Source organism: Pipistrellus hanaki (genome assembly GCF_964339955.1).
Source record: "Pipistrellus hanaki genome assembly, chromosome: 4".
Lineage (NCBI taxonomy): Eukaryota > Metazoa > Chordata > Mammalia > Chiroptera > Vespertilionidae > Pipistrellus > Pipistrellus hanaki.
In genome coordinates, this window is record NC_140506.1 from 90,647,075 (window position 1) to 90,672,782 (window position 25,708).

General features: G+C 51.0%; 1 protein-coding gene across 1 annotated transcript in view; it reads right to left on the reverse strand.

Moving 5' to 3' along the window:
* Positions 1-950: 950 nt before the first annotated feature.
* Positions 951-25,708, reverse strand: part of KCTD5 (potassium channel tetramerization domain containing 5) — a 34,377-nt gene continuing 9,619 nt past the window's right edge. The window contains exons 2-6 of the mRNA XM_084882520.1: positions 17,188-17,296; positions 13,496-13,587; positions 12,205-12,300; positions 9,032-9,157; positions 951-2,643 (exon numbers count right to left, since the gene is read on the reverse strand). Coding sequence (XP_084738646.1) covers positions 2,614-2,643; positions 9,032-9,157; positions 12,205-12,300; positions 13,496-13,587; positions 17,188-17,296 — 453 coding nt within the window. The 3' untranslated portion in view covers positions 951-2,613. The remainder of the gene's footprint in view (positions 2,644-9,031; positions 9,158-12,204; positions 12,301-13,495; positions 13,588-17,187; positions 17,297-25,708) is intronic.

Consider the following 25,708-nt stretch of genomic DNA (forward strand, 5'->3'; position numbering starts at 1 on the left):
TCCCGAGGCTGCCCCTCCTCACACACCCCATGGCAGGCAGGCTGTGCTTGGAGGATGAGGACCAAGGGGCGGGGCTCCCTCATCAACCTCAGGACCCAGATTAGATGGCTGTTTCCTTCCCAGTCCTTGGCGCAAACAGAAGACAATCTGAGGACTTCGACAGAGACACCCAAGACACTCTGGAACCTCTCCCACGTACCCACCTGGCAGAGGGCACTGGGGGCGTGTCCAGGTTTGCTGTTGACATCAGGGAGCTGCGTGATGCCAAGTGTAGCCTGTTTAAACTCCTCAGAGCAGAACGTGGAGTCCTTTGCCATGTGCCGGGGCTGCACATGGAGCTATGGAAGGGTCCAGCCCCTAGGCAGGCAGTTCCTGCCCTCAGCCTGGGAAGGCAGAACAGGTCCCCACCCAGGGCCCTGGGGCCCCTGGCCAGGCTGGCCCCACACCTGGAAACAGGACAGACACGCCCTGGAAACAGGCTGGAAGTTTGGAATGCCGGAGCCGCCAAAACCTTGTGATGGAGGACATCCTAGAAGCCTCAGGGAGAGAGCTCCCCACGGACACAGGACAGGACTTTCCCTACGGCGTGGCGAGCACCCCAGGAGCTGTCACACAGCAGCCACCAGTGGGAGCCAGAGTGACGGTGGGGAGGGTGGCATTGGGGGTGGGAGGCTCGCAGTGCCCAAGGACGTGAAGGAATTTGAAGCTGGTGTTACTGGCCAGAGTAAGAGACCAGACAGGTGGGCAAGCTAAACTTGAGGAGGCATCGGTCCTTTAAAATAAGTCACTCAGAGATGATCTTGTCCCCGGGCATGTGCTGCTAACCCCTCGCCATCCCAGGCCGGACAGCGACAGACGGGTGGATGGTCCGGCTCCACCCTGGCCGCTAACCGAGCCCAGTGCTGCCAAGAGCTTTTGCATGCATTTTAAGATATTAACAGTTGCTCTGCTCATTCATAAATACACAATTTTATTTGCTATTTTTAAGGGAAACTTAGGCATTAAACTATCAGCTGATAAAATACGATACCTAAAAAAGTATAAAAGTATAAATATCCCCTTAGAATAAATTTTAGTGAATTAAGTCTTATCTTTAAATTAAAAAAAAAAAAATCCTATCTATAATGTCAAGGTCACAAATGAAACAACAAGCGGCCAGCAGTGCCCACAGGTACACCCTGAGGCCCACAGAGGCCGCCCTCCCCCCAAGGCCCCATAGGAGAATGGGTCACGGGGCTAAATGCGCCCTATAGAAAGGTTGCTATAAATGGTTGAAGCCAAACGTTTAACAACATACAACAGACCTTACAAAAAGGAGTAGGTAAGTCCTAGGTGCTGGAGAACTTGGTTAATCAGGTTATTTATTGGCAAAGGAGAAGAGGGCACAGGTGAGATGCCTCCGGAAGCATGTGAACCTAGTCACACGTCAGCAGCCCCGGTGTCAGTGTGCACAGCTCCGGGGAAGCCCTGGGTCAGGAGCAGACAGCTGCTGGTCTGAGCCAGGTCCCCCGGACTCTAACGGTTTCCACGACCAGCTCAGAAAGGTCTGTTCTCAAAGCGTGTGGAGAGCAGGTTTTAGAGGAATCCTTGTAGTTCCAATGTCATGTAAGGTGGGCAGAGCCCGTGTGTGGAGTCTCGAACATCCCAGAAAGATCGGAGAACTGCATAGTTATACAAAGAAAACGAAAGAGCCGGCAAGAAAGAGAAGTATTTGTGATGCACTGTAAACATCCAATTTTCAACAGGACCCGGAATCTCAGCTCCGGGAGCTGGTGGACAGGCCTCCCGCCTGACCTCCATCCCAGGCGAGACAAAGGCACTGACGAGCGCCCGCTCCTCCAGGAGCCCGTGGGTGGGAGGACAAAACAAAGCTTCCACCTCCCGTTAGAGGACTTAACAGATCGATCCGAAATGCAGCAACACTTTTAGGCGTTTCTGAAAAGTGAAAACATTGGGAAGTCTATCCACACTGGAAATAAGAGATGCAAAGGTCTCTTGCCTGGAAAATACAAGTGAAGACGACTTGACTGTTCCAGGCCGGGTCAGGCAGGGGAACGTGGCCCTGACGGAGGCCCATCCTTGGGGTGGGGGTCCAGGAAGTAGTGAACATACAGAGGCCGCCTCTGTCAAAAGCTGCCCAAGGCTGTGAGAAACCAATCATACGTAGGCAGGACTGACCCGAGAACCAGGGCCTGGTGCGGTGTGGGTGACCAGCGGACACCCGGAGCCCACTTCCTACCAGCAAGGCAGGCTCCGTGACAGGCTGTTTATGTAGCACCAAGAACGCCATCCTCTCAATGGTCTTCGGTGACTGAAGGGGTGGGCCAGGAGCATCCTTCCTCGGGCCTGTGTGGCACTTGGAAAAACTGAGCGAAGGCTCCCATAGCAACGCCCGCCTGGCAGCACACCTCCTCCTAGTGGGGGGTGCCCGGCCTCGGACAGCTGGTCACGTCTCTCACCACCCACCTCAGAGGCAAAAAAGGATTCACACCCAGATCTCTATAGAAAATTGTCAAAAGCAGGTTTCTTCTCACGGCCAAGCTTCCTCAACATGGCGGTTCATTTCATCTTGGGAAAAGTAAAACGTTTCGTCTGCTGTCAGCGCTGTGCTCCTCACATCCTGGAACCTCGTTCTTGCAAAATCTGAAAATCCAGATGCAGAGAATGAGGACGTGAGTTTTGCACAGGGAGGTGGGAACTGTGCAGCCCTGGATCCAAGGCCCTGCTTCAGGAAGTGGAGCCCACAGACCCCAATCAGCCCACAGAGGGCTCGGCTCAGGGGCCAGAGGAAGCCAGCACCACAGCTAGGGTCTGAGAAGAGGTTGGGGCTCAGCCCAGCTGACCCTCAATGGAGGGACCTGGCTTGCGTACCTCCTGGCCTACACGAGGGGCTGGCCCCTCCAACTCTCGACCCTCCATCCCAACCTGACATCAGAAAGGCATGCTCCCACCTCCATCAGGCGCCTCCCCTGGCTTCCTCAGGAGGTCTGAGGAGCACAGGCATGGCTGGAGGGGGGACAGCTCCTTAGCAGGCCCCATGGACTGCCAACAGCCGCCTCTCCCTCCCACTCTTGCTTGGCATTTCAGGGCCAGAGCAGCCGTACACGCCACCCAGTCCTTCCCTCACCACTGGGTTCAATTGTGCATCCCACCCACTTCCAAAGCGGACTAGGAGCTCCTCAAGGCCTGGTGCCACCTGGGGACATGCCTGTGCACTGGCAAATGCCTATGGAGTTGAACCCCACACAGGTGAAGAGCTGGAACCACCCTGTGTCCCTAGGTGGGGCTTCAAGGCTGGCAAACACTGCTGTTTCCATACATCAAGTACAGCTGCTGAGCATCAGGTAACCAGGACAGATAGGCCCCAAGCCCCAGCCTTGCCCATCCTAGCCAAGGCCAATGCTGTAAGATGACCCTCCCTAGGATCCCATCAGCAGTATAAGAGTGAGCCACCCAGGGGCATTCTGCACTTGAATTTCAGAGCCGAGAGATATGGCTTCGAGGACACTGTGTGCTTCTGAGCCCTGGGGCTCAGGCACAACAAAGGGATATGCCCTGGAAGGGAGCCATTTCTGCTTGTGCCAGGCCCAGACCCAGACGGATGCTCTGGCCAGAGTGAGGTTCACTGCCTCCCAGCAAGACCCTGTAGAAGCAGGCAAATTCTCAGGCTCCCATTGAGTGTCCTGCTGACCCCTAACTCACCAGCCAGAGCACTGCCCCTAGTAGGCACAGTCCCTCAGTCATCTAGGGCTCATCTGACGACTCAAGAAAAGGCACAAGTTCTGGGGAGTTGTTCCAGCTGTCTCGATACCCCTACACCCATACTGGTCCAGAGGTCTGGCCCCTTGAGTCCGAGAGCTCCGGGGCTGCGCAGACAGCCCATGCTGCAGCCCTTGCAAGGCATACCTTCCGCTACGCTGGGGAGCAAAAGCCCAGATCAGCCCCTGCAAGTCTCTCCTGCCCCAAGGTGCTAGTCACTACAAGGGGCTGCTACTCTTTATCTTTGCTGTTTGCAGGGAGAGCTAGGGCTGGCAGGGAACCATGAAGTACAGAGCTGCCCTCACTTTGTGGGAACCCAGCAGAGAAGACTGAGTTTACAGGACTAAGTGGTGAAAACAACGAGGCCCACACACACGATGAGGCCCATATAACCGGAATGGCCTGAGAGCAGCATGGCAATACAGGAAGGGCTGCCTTGCCAGAGCAGAAGCCCCAACAACTATCTCCCAACGAGGACAGAAGACCCCTCCTCTAGCTCAGAGGACAGTCATAGCCCTGTCTGCCCTGGACACAGCTCTTACCTGAGCCACCTCCCTCAGGGACCAGGGCGGGCCATGCACCATGAGCAGCACCCCCACAGGCAGCCTGAGGCAGATGCAGAGGCCAGGGCAGCTCCAGGCTGCTCTGTGATCAGTCCACACCCACCCTCCCACAGCCCAGACCTATGTGAGGGCCTACAGCAGCTCCAGCCAGCAGATGCAAGATCAATAACTGAGAAAGGGAGCTGAAAGAAGTCCCTTTGTCCCTCCCCAATGTAGGCCCAGTGCCAGAACCTGGCAGCTAACCAGTAGGTACGGCTCCTCCAAGCTCCCCTCCAGCCTAGCCAGGTTTCTGCCAGTGGTGACCATCAGGCCAAAGTCTAGGACCTGCTGTCCATATGCTGCTGAGCCAACTAAGATGTGGCCCCAAGCTGAGAAGGGCCACAAATGCAAACTCTACATCTGATTTCAGAGATTTTGAAGTGAGAAGCATAACTATCCCAATGATTTTTTAGGTTCAAATTAAAATACATTTTGCATGTACTGAATTAAGAGTATTAGCATGGCCCTAGCCAGTTTGACTCAGTAGATAAGAACACTGGCCTACGGACTGAAGGATCCCGGGTTCAATTCAGTTAAGGGCATGTACCTCAGCTGCAGGCTCAATCCCTGGCCCTGGGTGGGGAACATGCAGGAGACACCCAATCGGTGTCTTTATCACATCAATCTCTCTCTCTCTCTCTCTCTCTCTCTCTCCCTTCTTCCCTCTTTCCCTCCCTCCCTCTCCATTTCTCCCACTTTCTTCCACTTTCTAAAAATCAATAGAAAAATACCCAAATATCCCTAGGTGCAGATTACCAAAAACAAAACAAACAAAAAAGGGGCACCAGCATCCATTTCACATTCTTCCTAATGTGGCTGCTGGAGAGTTCAAGAGGACAGGTGGAGCTCATGCTGCATGTCTTTGGGCTCTGGCAGCTGGTCTAGACCTCTGCTCAGCAAACATTTTCTTAAAGAATTTTCTTCAAGGGTCATATAAGTAAATATTTTAGGATTTATGGATCAAAGGGGAAAATGGAGGATGTTATGTAGTTACATAGTCACCCCCCCAAAAACAAACAAAAACACCAACCACTGAAAGTGTAAAAAAAGCCCCCAGTCTAAACCTCTCATGGCCAGAGGGTCAGCCTTTCAGTGCCTCCTGCCTGTCTGAGCTCCTCTCAGGACAAAGGCTGAGGATCCCCGCCTGCAGGGCTCAGCCTACAAGGGGGTTCCTGGTGGGAGAGGGCACCCAGGATGTTGCCTGGCTCACCCACCTTCAACCTGCCCTCTCTGGGCCTCGACTTCCTGTGAGCAAGACAAGGGAGTAGGCCAGGTGGTTCCTGCTAACAGAGAAGGAAGCGGGCTTCTGGAACCAGCTGGCCTGTGAATCTCAGGCAATGAGAAGACTCTGGGAGGTGGCACAGAGGTGAGGACCAGATGGGGCCTAAGGAGGCAAACAGAAGGAGGATGCACACATACTCTCCACCAGCATCCTTAGCCCAAGGCACTTAGGAGGAGAGGCACTCCGGACTGCGGCTTCAGGATCCGAGTCCATCTTCTGCAGCACAGCCCAGCTCCTCGGCCCTGAGCCCATGGCCCAGCAACAGGGTGGGAAGGCTTCTTCTCAGACCCCCCCAGTGAAGGTCTCACCCAGACAGGTGTTTTACAGAGGACAGACAGACAGCTCCACTCCCAGACAGGCCAGCTCTACTGCAGATCTACACAACTGCCAACTAGTGTGGAGAGCTCTCTGTCAACTACAGGCATGAGACAGACACAGCAGAGGAGGGGCTGGGCCAAGGAAACTAAGGGCGGCAGAGCTCACCAGGACATTACACTTAATCTGAGTCATTCCCATCGTGACCCGTCTCCTCGTCATCACTCTGGCTCGGCACACACCATGCGGCAAGGGAGAAGAAGAGAGGACACCATCAGTGCAGGGCCAAACAGGGGCAGCAGAGGGAAGCCGGCCCAGAGAGTCCTCGGGGACCATGGATGCTCAGGGCCAGGGACTCCCACTGTTCTGTACAGCAAACCACAGACCAAGCCTCACCATGGGGATCTGGGCCCCAAACGTACACGCCCAGATCGCACTATGGAGGAACACGGGGCTCAAGCATATCTTTTGCCCCATCGTCCCTGGGCCCTGGCACTCCCAAAGTGCCCGTTTTCCTTCCCCCTTCGTAGTGAAGAACTGAACCTTGCACTCAGTTCCTGGTTACACTGGACAGTCAGACAATGTGCTGGGAGGCAGGACCAACTGGCCAAGAGGGCTGGAGATTGCAATCAGGTATGTGGGTGATTAATCATCAATCAATCATGTCTATGTGACCGAGCCCAGTAAAATCTCTGGACGCAGAGGCTAAGGGAACATCCTGGTGGTCAATGCTCTGTTCAGGTGGCCACCCATCCTGACTCCATGAGCAGCACAAACGGAGAAGCCCTGCATCTGGCTGGTTCCCTGCCTCCGACCAAGCTCTCCCCTGGTGCATCTGAATGCTCTCTCTGCACTTCCTGCAATAATTGTCACCGTGAGCATAACAGCGGTGAGTTCTGTGAATACTTCTGGCAAAGCAGTGGTTTGGAAGCCCCTGAACTTGCAGCTGGTGATGGACTTGGTAGCTCCTGTGTGGGCATTCCCCTGGCTGACTTGCCCCATCCCCCTGCTCTTTGACAAGAGAGGCTATCATGAGCTGCAGGCTCTCATTTGGGGAACAGATAAGTCCGCAGCAGTGACATTCACTACCCTCAGGAGGTGCAGCACTGCCACAACCGGGCTGCACGTGGGTGTCCCCAAAGCACCCCCCAGTCCAGCCCCAATGGTCCCCATGGCTTTCCAGAGGACCCACCGCGCTCCACATCCTCAGGAACTCCTGCCACTGCCCCCGTTCAGAAGTCACTGTGGCCACCACACTTCAGAGCCAGGTGTTTTTAGAGAGAAATAGGGCTGCGTTTTCAATGACAAAAAAATTTGGGGTCATGTTAGGAGCTCCCTCATACACACATTCTTCTGCAGCGGAAAAGCCACCTGAGGGAAATGAAATTGGGGGGCTGCCCTGCTGAGCTTGGCTATGAAAACTTTTCAAGTTCAGAAATGAAAGCTTCTAAGAGTCCTGCAATTGCTCAGAGAGAGATGTGCCTTCTCGTGAGGCTGGGGGGTCGCAGGGAGGTGGGTTCACCTTCCATCCCAGATTCTGTGGGAAGCACGCCCCCAGGATGCGGCACCGTGACTCCTCCCGCCCTGGCGTGCCGGCCAGCATTGGAGGGAAACCGCACCAACCCCCGCTGTCCTGTCCTCAGCAGCAGCAGGACAGCCCACACCTGAACACCCACTGCAAACACTGCAGAAGGGCAGGGTGGGGACTGCAGCACTCGGTGGGCCCTGGGTGTGGATAATCATGCTATGGTAAAAATGCTGCCTGCAGCCGGTGGAGGGCCAGCAGTGAGTGACTCTGCTCTTAGTCGCCAAGACCACACCTCCAAGCAAGACCCTAAAAGGTTCAAAGGTTGTTTCTGAGCAGGTGGTGGCCAGCCAGTCTGAAAAAGCCCTGGGAGCCCTGGGTTAATGTGTTCAGTTAAAATCCTTGGCCAGTTTAGCTCAGTGGATAGAGCATCATTGAAGGGTCCCAGGTTCGATTCTGATCAAGGGCATATGCCTGGGTTGTGGGCTCAATCCCCAGTGGGGAGCGTGCAAGAGGCGGCCAATCCATGATTCTCATCATTGATGTTTCTCTCTCTCTCTCTTCCTTCCTCTCTGAAATCAATAAAAACATTATTGATTTTAAAAATCCTTCTGGCTCTGGACTTTTCCTAAACTCACTCAAAATGCCCTTTGGTAAACAACACCCTGAGCCTTCACCAGGGCTGCCACAGAGCCTGCCCCCATCTCCTGGGCTCTGCTAAGGCTATTTAGGACCCGCCCCACCCCACCCCCGCCGCCCCTCCCGAGTCCCCCTCAGAGTTGGCTACCACCTGGTTCAAAGGTCTACCTGCCAGGTACAGCCAGCCCAAGCCAATGCTAGGTTCTGTCTGTCTTGGAACCCCTAACCTCAGAAACAAACCCAGAGGAGATGCCACTCCTTTGCCAACTTGAAAGCAAATGGCATGGCCCTGGCTGCACTGCCCTCCCCATGAGACAGAGAAGCCGGTACCCAGTAGGGAGTGATGTCAATTTATATAGGTACTGGCCAGGCCAGACCAAGATAATACTCAATGGACTCTAAAATAACAGAATCTGCAGGATCCACTTCTTTTACAAACCAAACTCAACTCCCCATTCAGGATGGGTGTGGCCAGCGCAGGTGCCTCTCGGGCCCCACCCGGAAGCCTCTTGGTCCCAAATCTCCAGGAAAACAGCCCACAAATGGCGGCATCACTTAAAAGCACAGCCACACACTTCCAGGAGCAACTCTGCCTGTTAGAAGAGGGAGTCGGCGGAGAGAGTGGGTTGTGAAAGCCACAAAGACCTCTTGATCCACCACATCCTGCGGGCATATATGTCTTTCATTACAGGACTCTGCCTATGACACTCCGAGACAATTACCGGATAATGAAGCAGCAGCACAGGTGAGCGAGTGCCAGGAAGCCTGCATAGCAGGGAGTACAAGAAACTATAAAGCTTGAAGGGAAAACCAACCCTACAAAGGGTGCCTTCTGCCCTCAGAAGCCCCTTCCATTGGCAGGAGCCAGAGTACGTAGGGCTGCTGCCTGCCCGCTGGCCCGTTTCTCACCTTGGCTTTCTCGCTGGGCTCGCTGGTAGTGCCGTACGGGGAGTTGTGCAGCTCCTTGGAGACCACACAGAGGAACTCCGCCTGGTCTTCACTCCCATAGTTGTAGGAAGAGCCAATGCTGACCAGCTGCAAGGAGAGAAGACAGGTGTGATGTGGGCAGAGCCACATATGCTCCAGGCTCAAGGCCAGCCCACCCACTAGGAAGCGCCAAAGGGTGAAAACCCGTGGCAAAGAGCCAACACAAGGGGAGATTAAGAGACAGGTTTCAGCTAAGAGATTTTTAATGAAATTCTGAAAAATGAAGTCCCGACATATCCATATTCGGGGTCATACACGCCTATACTCACCACACGCGTAAACCTCATGCAGGACAGGCCTTCTCTGCAGGATGGTCAACAATTTCAGGGTTCCTGGGCCCACAGAACCCAGCATCCCTCCTAATTAAGTCTACCCCTATTCTGTGGGTCTTTTGAAATAATGGGTCGCACTGTAAAGTGCAATGCTACCTGACCACAGGGAGAGGGGAGCACAGCGTGAAGGACTGCAGGATGGGGGTGTCGTGCTCAGAGATGCTCTTGGAGCAGGCAGTAGAATTGGGGCATTTAGCACACCAGATGCTCCTTAACACAGGCCCAAAGCACATATGTGAGCACACACACACACACACACACGAGGACAAGCTCCCGTTCTGCTTGTTCTCGAGTGGTCACCAGGCCTTCCCAGGAGAAGCCGGGACGGAACCTTCCTCCCCCAGGGGCTATTAACAGAGAAGGGCTCTTAACCGAGAAGACATATATTCTGGTGGCAGGAGGAAATGCTGGCAGAGGGCCGTAGAGGATAGAGCTGTTTGAATCTCAAAGAGGATGCTCGGAAGCTGTGGCTTTGCATGTCTCAGTCTCAGACTGTGTGAGTCCACATTTTCGTGGGCTTCCAAGTCACTAACACAGCCATCCAGGGGCCAAGGGCCAACCTGCCCGCTCCAGCCTACCCCAGGGTTACCAAGGGCTTCTGTGCCCTTGGTAAATGTAAAATTAACCAAAGGAAAACCACTACAATTGTAGTAAGATCATCAATAGAATAATTATAGAGCTTACCAACACCTGGAAGGCCCCCAATCTCTGGCCTCCCTACGTATGACTCTGTACTCATAGGAGAGGCCAGAGACGTGAGGCAGCTCTGCGTGCGAGGACGTGGGAAGGATGAGATGGGGGTGGTGGGTGCAGTGAGGGACAGTCAGAGAGTTAATGCCAGTGTGGCCAGAGGAGGGGAAAGCACAGGAGGCCCATGGAAAAAGGGGGACACACTTTCCCTGTGTTTCTAGAAGTCTGTTCCAGGTTCACCATCGCCCCTCAGGAGATGGGCCCTGCCACCATGGGACCACAGTGGTGCCTGGCCCTGGATGCAGAATGGGCGGTGGGTGTGCGGTCACTTATAACTGGTTCTGCATGGAGGCCATGTTCTCAAGAAGCCTGCAAGCCCCTCACTCAGAACCTTGTTTTGGTCTCGTTACTGACCACTAGCTGATCTGCTCCGTGTCCCTTATAGCAGGTCCAGCCCCTGCTTCTGAGAGTAGAGCGTCTCCATTAATAAACATGACTCTGGTTCTGGGCTTTTACTGGCATGAATAATGCTCGCAAAGAACAAGCTAGGCCAAGGGAGTAAGGCTTGAGTAAAAGAGAGGACCCTGCTCTTTTCAATGGATCTAGGACCCACTCAGAGGAGCTAAGGACAAAGGCCCTAAGCTGATCACGGGGAGGAAGCTGCCGTGAAAAGGCACAGAGGTGCACTCTCCCTCCCAGCAGGAGTCACAGAGGTACTTAGCTCTACTTGAGGGTGACCCAGTTCACAAATCCTGATTGCAGCTCCCACCTCCACAGCCCTTGTCCAGGCAGCACGCCAAGAGGCAACAGAAGGGGCAGTGGGAGGCAGCTGAGTGAGTCTCTGGCGGGATTTTGATGAGGCCTGAGCATAAGAAACATATGCAGACCACAGGACCCTGCCTGGATTCCCCAGGGCAAGGGCAAGGGCAGGGCAGGACAAGCTGCAAAACCATCAGAGCAGGGACACACAGAGCAGCCCTGGTGGCTGGTGCCAGGTAGAGGGAGGGACACAAATGCCTACTGCACTGATCTTTAGTGACGGCTTAAGGGGACTCCACGCACTTTACAATGCAATCCATTATTTCAAAAGACCCAAAGAATACCGGTAAGCTTAATTAGGAGGGATGCTGGGTGACCATGTAATTTCTCACACTCTCTCTGGGGAGCACCTGCCCCAGATGGCAGCTATCAACAGAGGAAAATCCAAGAGGCCAGAGGGGGCCTAGTGATCAGGGCAGTCACTACATGGGGCTGGGTCACAGGCTCACAGCCAGTATCCTGGGCTGGGGGTCAAACAGGGTCACAAGCCCAAACCTCAGAGCCTCTGCCTAAAAAAGTGGAATAGCAACAATGAACTGATAGGAAAGGTGCTGGCCACTCAGAGAACACCCTGATGTGTTCTGAGGCCGTAGGTCCTGAGCGCAGCGACAAGAGCAGCAGAGGAAGTGCAGGGAGGGACTCGGCAGGAGAGAGGACCCAGCACTCAGCACATCAGTCCCAGCCGGTGGAAGAGCAGAGCTGAGGAGAGCGCAGGGGCTCAGCCAGGCCAGCATCAGCAGCACCTTTCCAATCAAGGGCAGGAAAGGGGCTGGGGGCTGAAGAGCAGTCCCACTGGGAAGGCCATTGGTGCCACCTCCAGCACAGGGAAGCCCGAGGCACCATCTGCTCAGCCGGCACAGGGACACCTGGGTGGACATGAGGTGGGACAGGGAGGTTGGGCCAGGCCAGGATGTGGCCAGAATGTCAACCCCACACACATTAGACAAAAGACAGAAGCTCAGAGAACACTCCTCCCAAAAGAATGATCTAGAACCAGAATAACTGCATAATGAATGAGGGGGTGGGGCAGAGGCACTCTTAAGAACAACTCCACCCTCCCTACCAAAACACCCTCCCCAGGAGGCACAGGCTGTTTTCGAGAGGCGCCAGTAAACCACACTTCCAGGAATCACAGGTGCATCATCATTTGTGATCCCGGGGCCAACCCTGAGGACCCAGGTGGGGTCATTGTAATTAACAGGCGGACATCAATCAAGGCGGGGGTTGGGTTGGGGGGGTGCGTGTGCGCTTCACCTGCTCAAACTTCCAGCCATCGGACATGGTGGACACCATCTGCGTGAGCTCCTCCTCCTGACACTGGAGGACGCGGTAAACATGCTTCACTGGCACCTGCAAGGACAAGGGCCCCGGTGAGACAGCTCCACAGGCCCTGCTGCTCCCGCCCCAGCCCCGCAATCTGGCGCGGGTTGCTGATTCTGGAGGAGATGGCACAACAGGAGACCCAGTGAGGCTGGCGTTTCTTTCCACCTCTCAGGCTCAGGTCACGATGCCTTAAAGCGGCCCCAAACACACATACCGAAACAAAGCAAACAGGCTGGAAGAGCTGCCATTTCCTTCTTCCCTTTCTGCCTCCAAATATAATTCAATTTCGACATTCCAAAATAAGATGAGTCATGTTCCTAAAATGTCCAGAGCACCTGTCTCGATGTGAATGCATGAGGGTGTCCATCTCTGTTCCAAGGGGCACACACAAAGCCCCTGGACCCACCAGCCGGGAGGGACCGACAGGGAGGCTTGAAAGCGATGCAGGACCAGCCCGGACCCTGCTCCTAGCAAAGCTTTCATTCACGCACAGCAGCTCAGACATGAACTGGCTTCCAAAAAGTTGACATATCTTTTGAGCCAGCCACCACCCCTCCTTCTCTGAGCTCTGTTCCAGGCATCTCTGGTGCTGGGAGGCCGAGGGGGTGTGCTCTCATGGAGCTGCGGCCACCACTCACAACACGTGTGTAACCAAGGGGAAGGGGCCATAGGCGTGCCAGGCTGTTCTCTGAGGTTAAACCAGCGACTCACATGGTGACACTCCGGGGACAGGGTCACAGCCTAAAGCTCATTTCTTTAATTTGAGAAACAGTGAGTGGCACTGGAGTACTACCTCTCCTGAGCCCTCTCATCCGCACATCGGCCCTGTGACAAGGGGCTCCTCTACCCACTATGCCACTCTGCAGGGGAAGACTGAGGCATACAGTGTGTACTGGTCCGGGTCACACAGCTCACTAGGTGGGGCTGCTGGGTGACGGAGGAAAGACCAGGGAGGGGGAGGAGGTGGTGGGGAACGGGGAAGCCTCTGAGGGGGGAGAGCAGACACTGGAGTGGGTGTCCTGAGGACAGGCTGGACGGGGCTGGAGGAATTTACCCTTCATGCCTGCCTCGGTGCCATCAGGCACTAGAACAAGTACAGAGGAAGACGGTTATCTAGATAAGACAGCCAGATCTCAAGGCCTCGTGAGAAGGAGGAAGTGGAGGGAGCTCCACATTTGCACCAGGCCTTGGAAGCTTCCAGCACATTCGTCACTGGTCTCACCTGTGATGTTTTGCTGTCTCGTTCTCTAATTTTGTCCTTTACAAGTTTTATTAGTGAGGTGATATTGTAAAATTCCGCTTCCTCCAACACTCCTAGAATAAAGAAAAGTAACTATAATTTTCACCAAATCAAAAAAGGAACATTTCATGTGAGCCCTACTGTGGACCCGTGGCCTATCCCTGACCCACTAAAGGCTCCTCAGCCCCCATCCTAACGCCCAACGGTCACTACGCAGACACGACTGGCTCTCAGTAGGGCTCGCCAGGACCTGGCACAGAGGGCTCATGTGGAGAACCATGTGTTTACTGAACATATTCCCGCATGAATCCCTCCACGTGACCTGCTGGGTGCAGAATTCACATACAGCTGGCTCACACACAGGTCCGCGAGTGTGGACTGGGAGCTCCACGCTGGGCACGTGGGATGGAACCCAGGCATCTTTCCCCCACAGCCTGCATCTGTCTCTCCGGGCTGGCTCACTCTCCTCATGGAGGGCTCAGGCCTGGCCAGGCGGCCTTGTGCAGATCTCAGTCATTCAGCACGTCAGTTTCCCTAGTCAAGTGTTAGGCTGTGGCTGGTTGAGGGAGTAGCTCCTCACTCTAGGCTAGGGGTGTCGAACTCAATCAGAGAAGGGGCCAAAACCTAAAATCCAGCCTAAATCGCGGGCCGAATGGTTTACTGAACAGTCATAAACTGACAATGTCATAAACTGACAGCGGAGTGCAGTGATGACAGCGCGGTGCGGGCCACATTGCAAGGCCTGGCGGGCTGGATTTGGCCCGCGGGCCTTGTGTTTGACACATGTGCTCTAGGACTTGTTCCAATTTAGGAACTCCTTTTTCCCCCAAAGATGGCCATTTGAAATGTACCTTATTTAGGGACTTGAAATCTCTAAGAATTCTAAAAAACAAATTAGAGAGGCTCTGCTTCAGGGATTCCTCATGGGTATTCCAGAAGGTTCAGAGTGAGCCTGGTCATCCTGGCTAGACCTCACTCTGCACGGTAGCTCCCACTGGCAACACCAGGAGCTCAGTGCCGTGGCCTCCAGCTGCCGGACTCACTCAGGCGGCCTCCTAACAAGGTCCCCAGGTGAGGCGACAGAGGGTGAAGGTTGGGACAGGCAGTAGCCACCCAAAGAGAGGCAAAATCTAGTTTGTTTCTTCTCAGGATAACTTAGGCAACGGTCAACTCCTCTCTCCAGATCCATGGGTGGGGACTGAAGGGCATTACAAATGAGCATCTTCCGCTTTAGGACAAGTGCTTGGGCCTAAAGGGCACATTTTTCTTCCACCAGGGCATTGCATGCACTGTACTCGGAGGGCAACACCAGGAAATGGTGCTCACGTGGGTGCTGCTCCTGAAAACACTGTGTTTAAGGCCAGTAGGAAAGCAGGTGAGTGAGGCGAACTGGCAGGGCTTGGTCACATCAAATACCCCTTTCTAAGCAAACTGCATTGGGAAGAGGCTGTGAAATTTAGCTTCAGATTGTACAGCTGCCCACACACAACATAAAGGGAGGGTACCCCAAACCATACAAGTGTGTGAGCAAGAAAAAGGGCTCCAGATAAGACATGGAGTAAGATGTGATGAGAGCTGAGGGAGGACAAAGTTCAGTACTGACGGTCAATCCAGGCCACAAGCAGAGCAGAGATGCCAGAGCCCACTCTGCGTCACGGTGCCCTGAACCTCTCCTGACCTCCCTGGTGCGGGGAGCCAAGCCCAGACCAGAGCATGCAAACACCAGCCTTAGACCTGGTGCCCACAGGGCTGCATCTGGCATCCCTGCTCCTTGTTACCGAGTCGGAATGTAGTATGGCATTTGGACATGCAGACAGAACTCAGAGGTGATAATACAGTGGTGCCCTGGAAGGAGAGCGGACCTGGGGTGACTGAGACAGAGGGACACCGGAGACTGGCATGGTGGGCACATTCCTAACATTCCACCCTCCGATTGTGAAGCCAAAGCATCTCTGAGAATGGGTGGTTTCCCAGGGAAGGAGTCCCCACCCTCTCGCATCACTAACTAGACACTCAGAAGAGGGAGCCCACAGATTTACCCACAGTCAGGGGGACCCTTGCAGCCAGGAAGTGGGGTTGCAGGAGCCTGGACCAAAGTCCCCAGGCCCTTCTGCTATCGGGTCTAGTAATAATTAATGTCGTTTTTAAACATTCGTTTAAAATCTTGCTTGGCGTTGACTTGTATTGACATAACCTTCAAACACGTGGTATCTACAGAACGTGTGAAGTGCAATTAACAAGTTTTGCTTGAAAAAGTTTGTGTTTGGTTTGGTTTTTGTTGCAAAACTAGGGCTAAGAAGATGGCGGATGAAGAGCATATTCGGCACTGCATGCTTTACGAGTTCCAATTAGGAAGAAAAGCAAGTAAGGCTGCAAAAAACATCTGTAGTGCTCTTGGTCAAGATGCAGTTAGCGGCAGAAAATGCCAGCGTTGGTTTGAGAAATTTCGCGAGGGAAATTTTTCGTTAGATGACAAGAGTGGTCGAGGCCGTGTGTCCAATTTTGATCAAGAAGCTCTTCAAGCTCTTTTGGTGCAAAATCCTCAAATTACCCAACAAGAGCTTGTGACAACTTTAATTGTTCACAAAAAACAATTTCCAATCAATTGCGTGCACTTGGCAAAGTCCAAAAGTTTGGAAAATGGGTTCCTCATGAGTTGACCAACAACAACCGTAATCAAAGAGTCACAATTTGCAGTTCGCTCCTCTCTCGTCAAAACTATTTGCCATTTTTAGAGCAAATTATTACCGGAGATGAAGAATGGGTGCTGTATGTTAATTTGAAAAGGCGGCCTCAATGGTTGGACAAAAATGAGGCTCCGCAGGCCACGCCAAAACCTGACTTGCATGCGAAAAAAGTGATGTTGTGTGTTTGGTGGAATTTTAAAGGAATTCTTCATTATGAACTTTTACCATCTAACCAAAGCATTACAAGTGCAGTGTATAGTGCCCAATTGGAAAGGTTAGCCCAAGCTTTAAGAGAAAAAAAACCCACGCTGATTAATCGGAAGGGCGTAATTCTTCACCACGATAACGCACGACCGCATACTGCAAGAATCACTGCTGAAAAACTGCACCAGTTGGAATGGGAAGTTCTCCCTCAACCTGCATATTCTCCTGATATTGCCCTTTCCGATTACCATTTGTTTCGTTCTTTGCAAAACTTTCTTCTTGGAAAAAAATTCAATAATGAAGAATGCCTCAAAAATGCATTGACCGAATTTTTTGCATCAAAATCACAAGAATTTTACAACAGAGGGATTAAAATGCTTCCTGAGCGTTGGGCACAAGTAGTAGAAAACAACGGCAACTATATTGTTGATTAAATTTTGTTGTATTGTTTAAATAAATTTGATTTAAAAAAAGTATTAGAAAACGACATTAATTATTACTAGACCTAATACAACAGTCCTAATAGGCCAGCCTGGCTCTAATGAGCCTTCACTTCTTGGAGGAGAAAAGGCAGGCTAAACAGCCCTCTCACCTCTCTGAGACCAGCACCTGCTGCCTCATGGGACACATTTGTGAGAAAGCAGGGGGGCAAGTGAGGGGACCTGGGCACCTTGGACTTCTGCAGGGGGCAAGGGCACTCAAGATGCCAGCCGGGGGCACAGAGCCTGTTCAGGCCCAGAGGGGTCCAGGTGTCATCTTCACCAGATCCCAGTCTCAACTCACCTTCCTCTGCAAGGTCTTTGTTAATGACCAGCTTCCCATGTCTCAGGTAATTCAACACAGGCCCAAAATAGGTGGGATCTCTGTCGATTAAATAGGCACCTGTTTCATCCTGCAAAGAACAAAGCAACGTGAATCCTGGACAAGATGGTATTGGCCCCACAGCTAACCCACAACCAGATCAACGTTCATGGCACTTCAGTGAAACCCCAAGCAGTGTTGTATGCCTCCTGCCGTCTGCAGCCTCCAACCCCTATCTGTCATCATGTCAAGTCTAAGCCAAGTTAAAATTGTTTTGTAATTAGGTAACCTTCCTTTAGCTACTGTGAGGCAAGGCAATTAGGTATTGAGCCTCTTTCCTAACAGGATCAAATATTTCTAAAGAAAAGCTGATCGCCAGAACCATTTTGGCTCAGTGGATAGAGTGGCGGCCGGCGGACCTAAAGGTCCCAGATTCAGTTATGATCAAGGGTACATCCATTGGTTGCAGGCTCCTCCCTGGCCCAGGCCTTGGTTGGGGCTCCTGCAGGAGGCAACCAATCAATGTGTTTCTCTCACATCAATGTTTTTCTCTCTCTTTCATTCTCTCTAAAAATCAATGGAAAAATATCTTCGGACGTGAGGATTAACAAAGGAAGAAAAAAAGCTGATCCTTTTTCATTTTAGAAACCATCCCACAAGAGTGACTTCAGACTGTCCTTAGTGGAAAGCTCTTAAAGGCAGGGCTGACACTGGTGGGTCCACTTCTGAAGGACACCAAGACATGGGCCTCCGCAGCCAGTGCTTGCCCTTCTCATTTTGGGGTTACTCTTTGAGCGAGGGTGCAGGACTGAGTGTCAGGGAGATGGCCTGGGTCAGAGGCACAAGAAACAGAACCTCATTTTCCAGAGGTTCAGTGACTGGTGGTCACCAAGGAAGCTTCGCCCATTGGGTAGTGGTCCCAGAGTCCAAGCTGTCTATAAAACAGACCATCAGGAGGACAGAAGATGGCAGCCTGGGTAAACGCCTGTACTCACCACCTCTCACACCACATCAAAATTACAACTAAAATACAGAACAATCATCACCAGAACAGCAGGAAAGCTGGCTGAATGGAAGTCCTACAGCTAGAGAAGAAAGCACACTGAGACTGGTAGAAGATGCGAACCCGGCTGGTCCGGCACCCACCTGTGCTGCTTTTTTAATCAGGGAGGGAGATCGTCTCTGCGGAGGCCTCCCAGAAGAGCAAGGGGTCCCAGCCCCACACCAGACCCCCAGCCCAGAGTCCCAGAGCTGGGAAAAGAAGTATGAACTACAGGCTGTAAAAACCAGTACGGATTGGGGCTCAGTGACACAGAGGCTGCTGGAGACCCAGCTATTCCTCTTAAAGAGCTGGAACCAGGAACTGAACTAACTAGGTGTACCGGTTAAGAATGCAGATTGTGCTGAGACTGGTTTGGCTCAATGGATAGAGCGTCAGCTTGGGGACTGAAGGGTCCCGGGTTCGATTCCGGTCAAGGGCATGTACCTTGGTTGCGGGCATATCCCCAGTAGGGGGTGTGCAAGAGGCAGCTGATCGATAACTCTCTCTCATCGATGTTTCTAACTCTCTATCTCTCTCCCTTCCTCTCTGTATAAAATCAATAAAATATGTTTAAAAAATAAAATAAAATAAAACAAAACATATTGCTTTAAAAAAAAAGAATGCAGATTGTTTTTCAATAGATGAGTTATACATATATTGATATATATGCAATTTGATTTGCATGTTATTTTGTTGTATTGACAGCAAGCTTCAAAATTTCATATATCAAATTTGCTGAAGGTGTTAACATCATAGATATTTTTACACCTAAACATGTCGAATTTTATGCCCAAAAAAGAGCATTTGCAGGAAGTTTTAATTCATTACTTTATCCTGAAGAAAAGTGCTGCTGAAAGTTATCGTATACTTCGGGAAGCTTATGGTGAACATGCTCCATCTCAAGATACTTGTGAATACTGCTTTAAACACTTTAAAAGTGCTGATTTCCATGTGAAAAACAAAGAACGTCCGGGGTTCAAACGAAAAGAAATTGAAGACCAACAATTACAAGCATTATTGGATGAAGATGCGTGTCAAAACTCAAAAACAACTTGCAGAAAGATTAAATATTGCTCAGCAAACCATTTCCCATCGTTTACAATGGGGAAGATTTTAAAGGAAGGAAAATAGGTGCCACATCAACTGAACGAAAGACAAATGGAAAACCAAAAAGTCATTAGTAAAATGTTGTTTCAACGACAGGAAATCTTTTTTAAATCGAATTGTGACTGGCAATGAAAAGTGGATTTATTTTGCCAAGACCGGTTTGGCTCAGTGGATAGAGCGTCGGCTTGGGGACTGAAAGGTCCCGGGTTCGATTCCGGGCAAGGGTATGTACCTTGGTTGCGGGCATATCCCCAGTAGGGGGTGTGCAAGAGGCAGCTGATCGATGTCTAGCTCTCATCGATGTTTCTAACTCTCTATCTCTCTCCCTTTCTCTCTGTACAAAATCAATAAAACATATTAAAAAAAAAAAAAGTGGATTTATTTTGAGAATCCCAAACGCACAAAATCATGGGTTGATCCAGGTCAACCATCAACATTGACTGCAAGGCCAAATCACCTCGGAAAGAAGACCATGTTCTGTGCTTGGTGGGATCAGGAAGGTAGTGGTGTATTGAGCTTCTAAATCCAGGTGAAACAGTTAATAATGGTTGCTACTGGCAACAAATAATCAATTTGAACCATGCTTTGATCATGAAATGACCAGAATGGGCCAGAAGACACGGCAAAGTAATTTTACTTCATGATGATGCATGCACCATCACACACTTCAAAATCGCCTCATGCAATTTACAATCCCTCAAGTTGTGTGTAACGGCTTTTGCATATGAATGGCCTGTCCTTGCTCAGGCTAAAATCACTCAAAACAAGCTGCAGCTGAGTCAGAGAGCCCTAAATCATCATAATAAAAGGCTAGTATTCAAAGAGTCATCACACCATGACACTATAACAACCAATCAGCAGGGACCTGAGGCTGTATAGCGCTGGGCGGGGTGACCTGAGGGCATGTGGTCGGGCTTGATGGGGAACCTGAGGCCACGCTCCCCACCAGGCAGGGCTTGACAGGGGACCTGACGCCACGCATTCCCTGCCTGGTGGGGCTTAGCAGGGGTGGGGCCAACCCAAAGAAGTGGAGCCAGCCAGGTCTCAGTCTGGTGTGATTTCAAGGTGCATGAGGATGGGCAGGGACTTGTCTCTGGGTCCCATGGTGTGGCCCAGACTCTGACAGGAGGGAGATTTTCATATGCATTTTATTAATTTTCTTTATTCTCTGACACTTCTGTTATAGAGAAAGGGCAAATACCAATATTAAAATATTTCCTCCAATTAATTTCCTTTTAATGTGCATGAATTTCATGCACTGGGCCACTAGTATATCAATAAATGGCCTAAGACCCAACACCAGCACCAGCCTACCTTGCTTCACAGCTGGGCCTCATCTGGGTACTTCCAAACCCAATACAAAGAGGAGGAATCTGCAGATCTCTCTATAGCTCCTGCTGGATGGCCCCAGGCAATGTCTGACTGCACCTCCCTGGAGCCAGTGCACCCAGTGGTCAGTATCAGATTACACTAGATTACAACTCTACACACCAATAAACAACACACTCAAGGGGCAAACTCAGTGAACACCAAAGCCCCACTGAAGTAAGTCTTGCACAGCAGTTCTCACACTGTAGTCGCAGCTGGTCCTCACAGCCAGTTAGCCTGGAGGTCAAGTCCTCCCAGTGACACCAACAGCAATCAAGTCTCAACTACAAGACTGTGCCCACAAAGGGGTACACTTAGAGCTCCCAGCTCAGGTGACTGAGGAGGCTGAGCCACTGGACCCCATAAAACACCTACTACACAAGGCCACTCTACCAACTCAATGAGGCATAGCAGCTCTACCCAATACTATTACATAGAAACAAACACAGAAAGCAGCCAAAATGCAGAGACAAAGAAACATGTCACAAATGAAAGAAAGAAAACTACTGAATATAGAGTTCAAAACCAGTTAAAAGGTTACTCAAGAATCTTATAGAAACCTAAAAAAAAAAAATAAAAAAAATGGAAAAGCACACACTGAATGAAATAAAGAATAATATACAAGGACTTAAGAGTAGAGAATTCTGAGAATGAAATCAACAATTTGAAATTTTATCCCCCATGGATGAAAAGAGCTGAACCATGACATTTGCACTCACCAAGCTCAGAAGTTATTCATTAGCTCACTGCCACCTCACAGTCAGCTGGTAGAAGGTTATGTAGGAAAGATCAGAGGAGACAGGGCTCATCTCCGCCCTCAGGACACCCCAAGGAGCCTCCCTTGTCACAAGGTGCTTAGAACTCAGGGCCAGCCTCAGTATGGTCAGATCCTGGACTCAAGGCCACACAAGCCACAACCGAGGCATTGCAATTGGAGGGGGACATGGCAGAAGAAAGGACTTTTGGGTTGTGTTTTATTTTTTAGAGAGAAGATTGGGGGGGGGGGGGGGGAGGTAAAGGAAGAGGGAGAGAGAGAAAGAGAAGTTGATTGGTTCACACCCTGACCAAGGATCAAATCTGTAACCTGAGTATGTGCCCTGACTGGGAATCAAACCCACAACCTTTCAGTTTATGCGAAAATGCTCCAACCGAGTCACACTGGCCACGGTGAAAAGGACGTTTATTGAATGCCAGCAGTAGGTGGAGCAGCATAAGACACACAAAGGTAACCCAAGCTTAAAAAGCTTGGAGGGAGCCCTGACTGGTTTGGCTCAGTGGTTCAGGGTGTTAGCCCTCAGAAGGAAGGGCCCAGGTTCAATTCCCAGTCAAGAGCATGTACCTAGGGTTGCAGGCCCAATCCCAGCCCAAGTCAGAGTGTGTGCAGCAAGCAATCTATATATGTCTCTCTCTCACACTGATGTTTGTTTCCCTCCCCCCCCCCTCTCTCTCTCTCTCTCTCTCTCTCTCTCTCTCTCTCTCTCTCTCTCTCTCTCTCTCTCTCTCTCTCTCTCCTCTTCCCTCCTACTCTCAGTAGAAATCAATGGAAAAAATAGCCTCAGATGAGAATTAACAACAACAAAATATTGGAGGAAAGGCGGGAGAGAAAAGAAGGGGCTGGGAGTCAGCGGAAGTGCAGCAGCCCGTGCACAGACAGACCTGGATGGGGAGCCTAGACTGGGAATGGGTGAGCTGGCACTGGGGATGGACTTTGAAATGTGAGGCTTATCCAGAAAAGGGCAGGAACAGGAGGGACAACATGTCCCTCAGCAGCTCCAAGTCAGTTAAAGCAGTGCCCTGTGTAGCCAACTTTAAAAATCCTGACCAGTGAGGCTCAGTTAGTTAGGACAGTGGTCGGCAAACTCATTAGTCAACAGAGCCAAATATCAACAGTACAACGATTGAAATTTCTTTTGAGAGCCATATTTTTTAAACTTAAAGTTCTTCTTATGCCACTTCTTCAAAATAGACTCACCCAAGCTATGGTATTTTGTGGAAGAGCCACACTCAAGGAGCCAAAGAGCCACATGTGGCTTGTGAGCCAGTTTGCCCACCACGGGGTTAGGACATTGACTTGTGCACTGAAGGGTGGTGGACTGATTCCTGATCGGGGCATATACCCAGGTTTTGGGTTTGATCCCTGGTCAGGGTGAGTATAGGCAGCCACCAATTGATGTGTCTTCCACATCAATGTTTCTCTCTCTCCCTCTTCCTTCCTCTCTCTAAAATCAGTAAAAACAAAAACAAACCCTACAGATCCTGAGTTTTTTAAAGGATTAAAAAAAAAAATTCATGTGAATTTTACAACTGAATTCTTGTTCCATTTTGTTGTTAATCTTCACCGAAGGATATTTTTTCCATTGATTTTCAGAAAAAAGGGAAGGGAAGGAGAGAGGGAAGGAAGTAGGGGGAGAAGAAAAGAGAAAGAAAGGAGAGATATTGAATGTGAGAGAGACACATCAATTGGGCACCTTCTACACTCACCCCAAACTGGGCCAGGGATCAAACCTGCAACCCAGGTACATGCCCTTGACCAAGAATCGAATCCACAACCCTGCAGTGTGTGGGCCGATGTTCAACCACTGAGAAACAGTGCAAAAATAGAGCAATTTGTTCTATTTTTTAAAATATATTTTTACTGATTTCAGAGAGGAAGGGAAAAGGAGAGAGAAACATCAATGATGAGAATCATTGATTGGCTGCCTCCTGCACACTCCCCATACTGGGGACTAAGCCTACAGCCCAGGCATATGCCCTGACTAGAAATCAAACCATGACCTCCTGGTCCGTAGGTCAATACTCAACCAGAACGCCAGCTGGACTGTTTCAGAGGCCATCCTGACACACAGAATCAAACACACTAATTTACAAAGCTCGGGCAAAGAGCGTTCCTAGAGAGAGAGGTGTGCATGGGCCAGGCATTCAGACACACAACAAAACCCTGGTTACCCCGAACTGGGCACTCGTCCACTCTCCCAGAACACACGCCAGCTCTCTGGCATCCAGAACCTGCCAGTTACTCCAGATACGCCTGCTGCTGGGCTGGCCTCCACAAGGTCACGGACAACCAGAGTGGGCTTCAGAAGGAACCCTCATCCAGGCCCTGTCAGGTACTCAGTGGGTTAGAGCCTCCTCCTAATATGCCGAGGTTGCAGCTGTGATCCCCAGTCAGGATACATGTAAGAATCAATAAAATACATGTAAGAATCAATGAATGAACGAACAAGTGGGACAAATTGATGTGTTTTTTTCCCCTCTCTCTGTGCCTTCCTCTCTATCTCTAAAAATTAATTTAAAAAATCGTCAAAGGGGCCCTCATCATACTGTGTCTCTCCCACATGGTGTGACTCTGAACTTCAGGTTTGCTCAGGCATCACCAGGCTCTGAAGGTAGGACACTCCGCCAGTGGCTCCTTCACATTGGTCCTGTTACTGGATAACCCCCTGAACTACAGGGGAGAGCTCTCCCCTCCTAGGCTCTTGTCAGTCTCCTGAGAAGAATTCAAACAGGTGAAAGGAAGCAGTATTGAAGCAAAGCAAGCGAATTTATTAAGGAAGTAAAGCAAGCAAATTTATTGAAAATGCACTCAGCATAAAGCACAAGTGGACAGCTCAACTATCACCTGGCAGGGGTTCAAGGGGTTTTATACCCTTCCCCCTAGAGGTTTCAAAGTTCCCCTGCCAGTTATCTTGGGTGGCAGACTAAGTTTCAAAGTCCCCCTCTACACGTTGTGGCTTATCTCAGCATGTTTATACATACATCTGGTCATCTGGTTTGGCAAGTCCTATAGCGGCTGACTTGTTTAGTACGTAGATAAAACTCCCCTTTATTGCTGAAACCGGTGTGGGTCAGTGGATAGAGCATCAGCCCGTGGACTGAAAGGAACCAGGTTCGATTCCGGTCAAGGGCATGTCCCTTGGTTGCGGGCACATCCCCAGTGGGGGTTGTGTAGGAGGCAGCTGATCGATGTTTCTCTCTCATCTATGTTTCTAACTCTCTATCTCTCTCCCTTCCTCTCTGTAAAAAAATCAATAAAATATATTTAAATTTTAAAAAACCCACTCCCTTTCTTTCCTCCTTTCCTGGTCCAGCAACTATCTTTTCTGTTTAACAGTCCCAGCAACGTGGCGCTAGCACTCCCCCAAGAAGGAAGGCCACAGAGCCCATGACCCAGACCTGCCTCGAGGCCCACCACCGGGGCCCGGAACTTCGGGTTCACCGGGGAAACCCTGAGACGTTGGAAAGCAAGCGGCCTTCGGTGACAGACTACACCATCCTCCACCAGGGACAAGCCAGCCTGTCCGGCTTTGCCACTGATGCGCGCACGTATGGAAATTTGAAAGCAGTCTCCCCTGTGGAGTCATGTCAGTACTTTCTGGTTTAATTTCATCTTGTGGACTCATTTTGGTTTGATGAGCTTCATTAAGAAATAGGTCCGGAAAAAATATTAAAAACAAAGAGAAAAAGGAAAAGAAAGGAACAGCTCCGAGATGGCAGGGTTAGGACAGAATAGACAGCAGCATATGAGAACTGTGCTCTCACCACTGAGCTTACCAGAAGGGAGATTTCAAACTCTACAAGATGTGCCAGGGGCCTTCCACCAAGACCCTGAAATTCCACGGGGCCTCATCTCCAGCTGCAGTCCACGTGACAACAGGCTGGACACTCATTTAGAAGCACCTGAGTGTGCCTGTCTCTGAGCACCTGTGCCTGTCTCTGAGCACCTGAGCGTGAGCAGCGTGCTCGAGTCCAGGAGCTTTGGCAAGGGTGGGCCATGAACAGGCACCCTCGGACATCACTGCTGGGCTAGCTGACCAGGTGTATGCCAAGCGTCAGCCCCTCACAACCTCATGTGCTTGTATTGCTAATGCGGAAATAAAGAAAAGTACAGAACACAAAAATAGAAAATATCACAACTTCAGAAGTCTTAGGTTCATGTTTGCACAAGCACAGACAGGGCCATCTCAGTGCTATCTAGAGGGCAGCTAT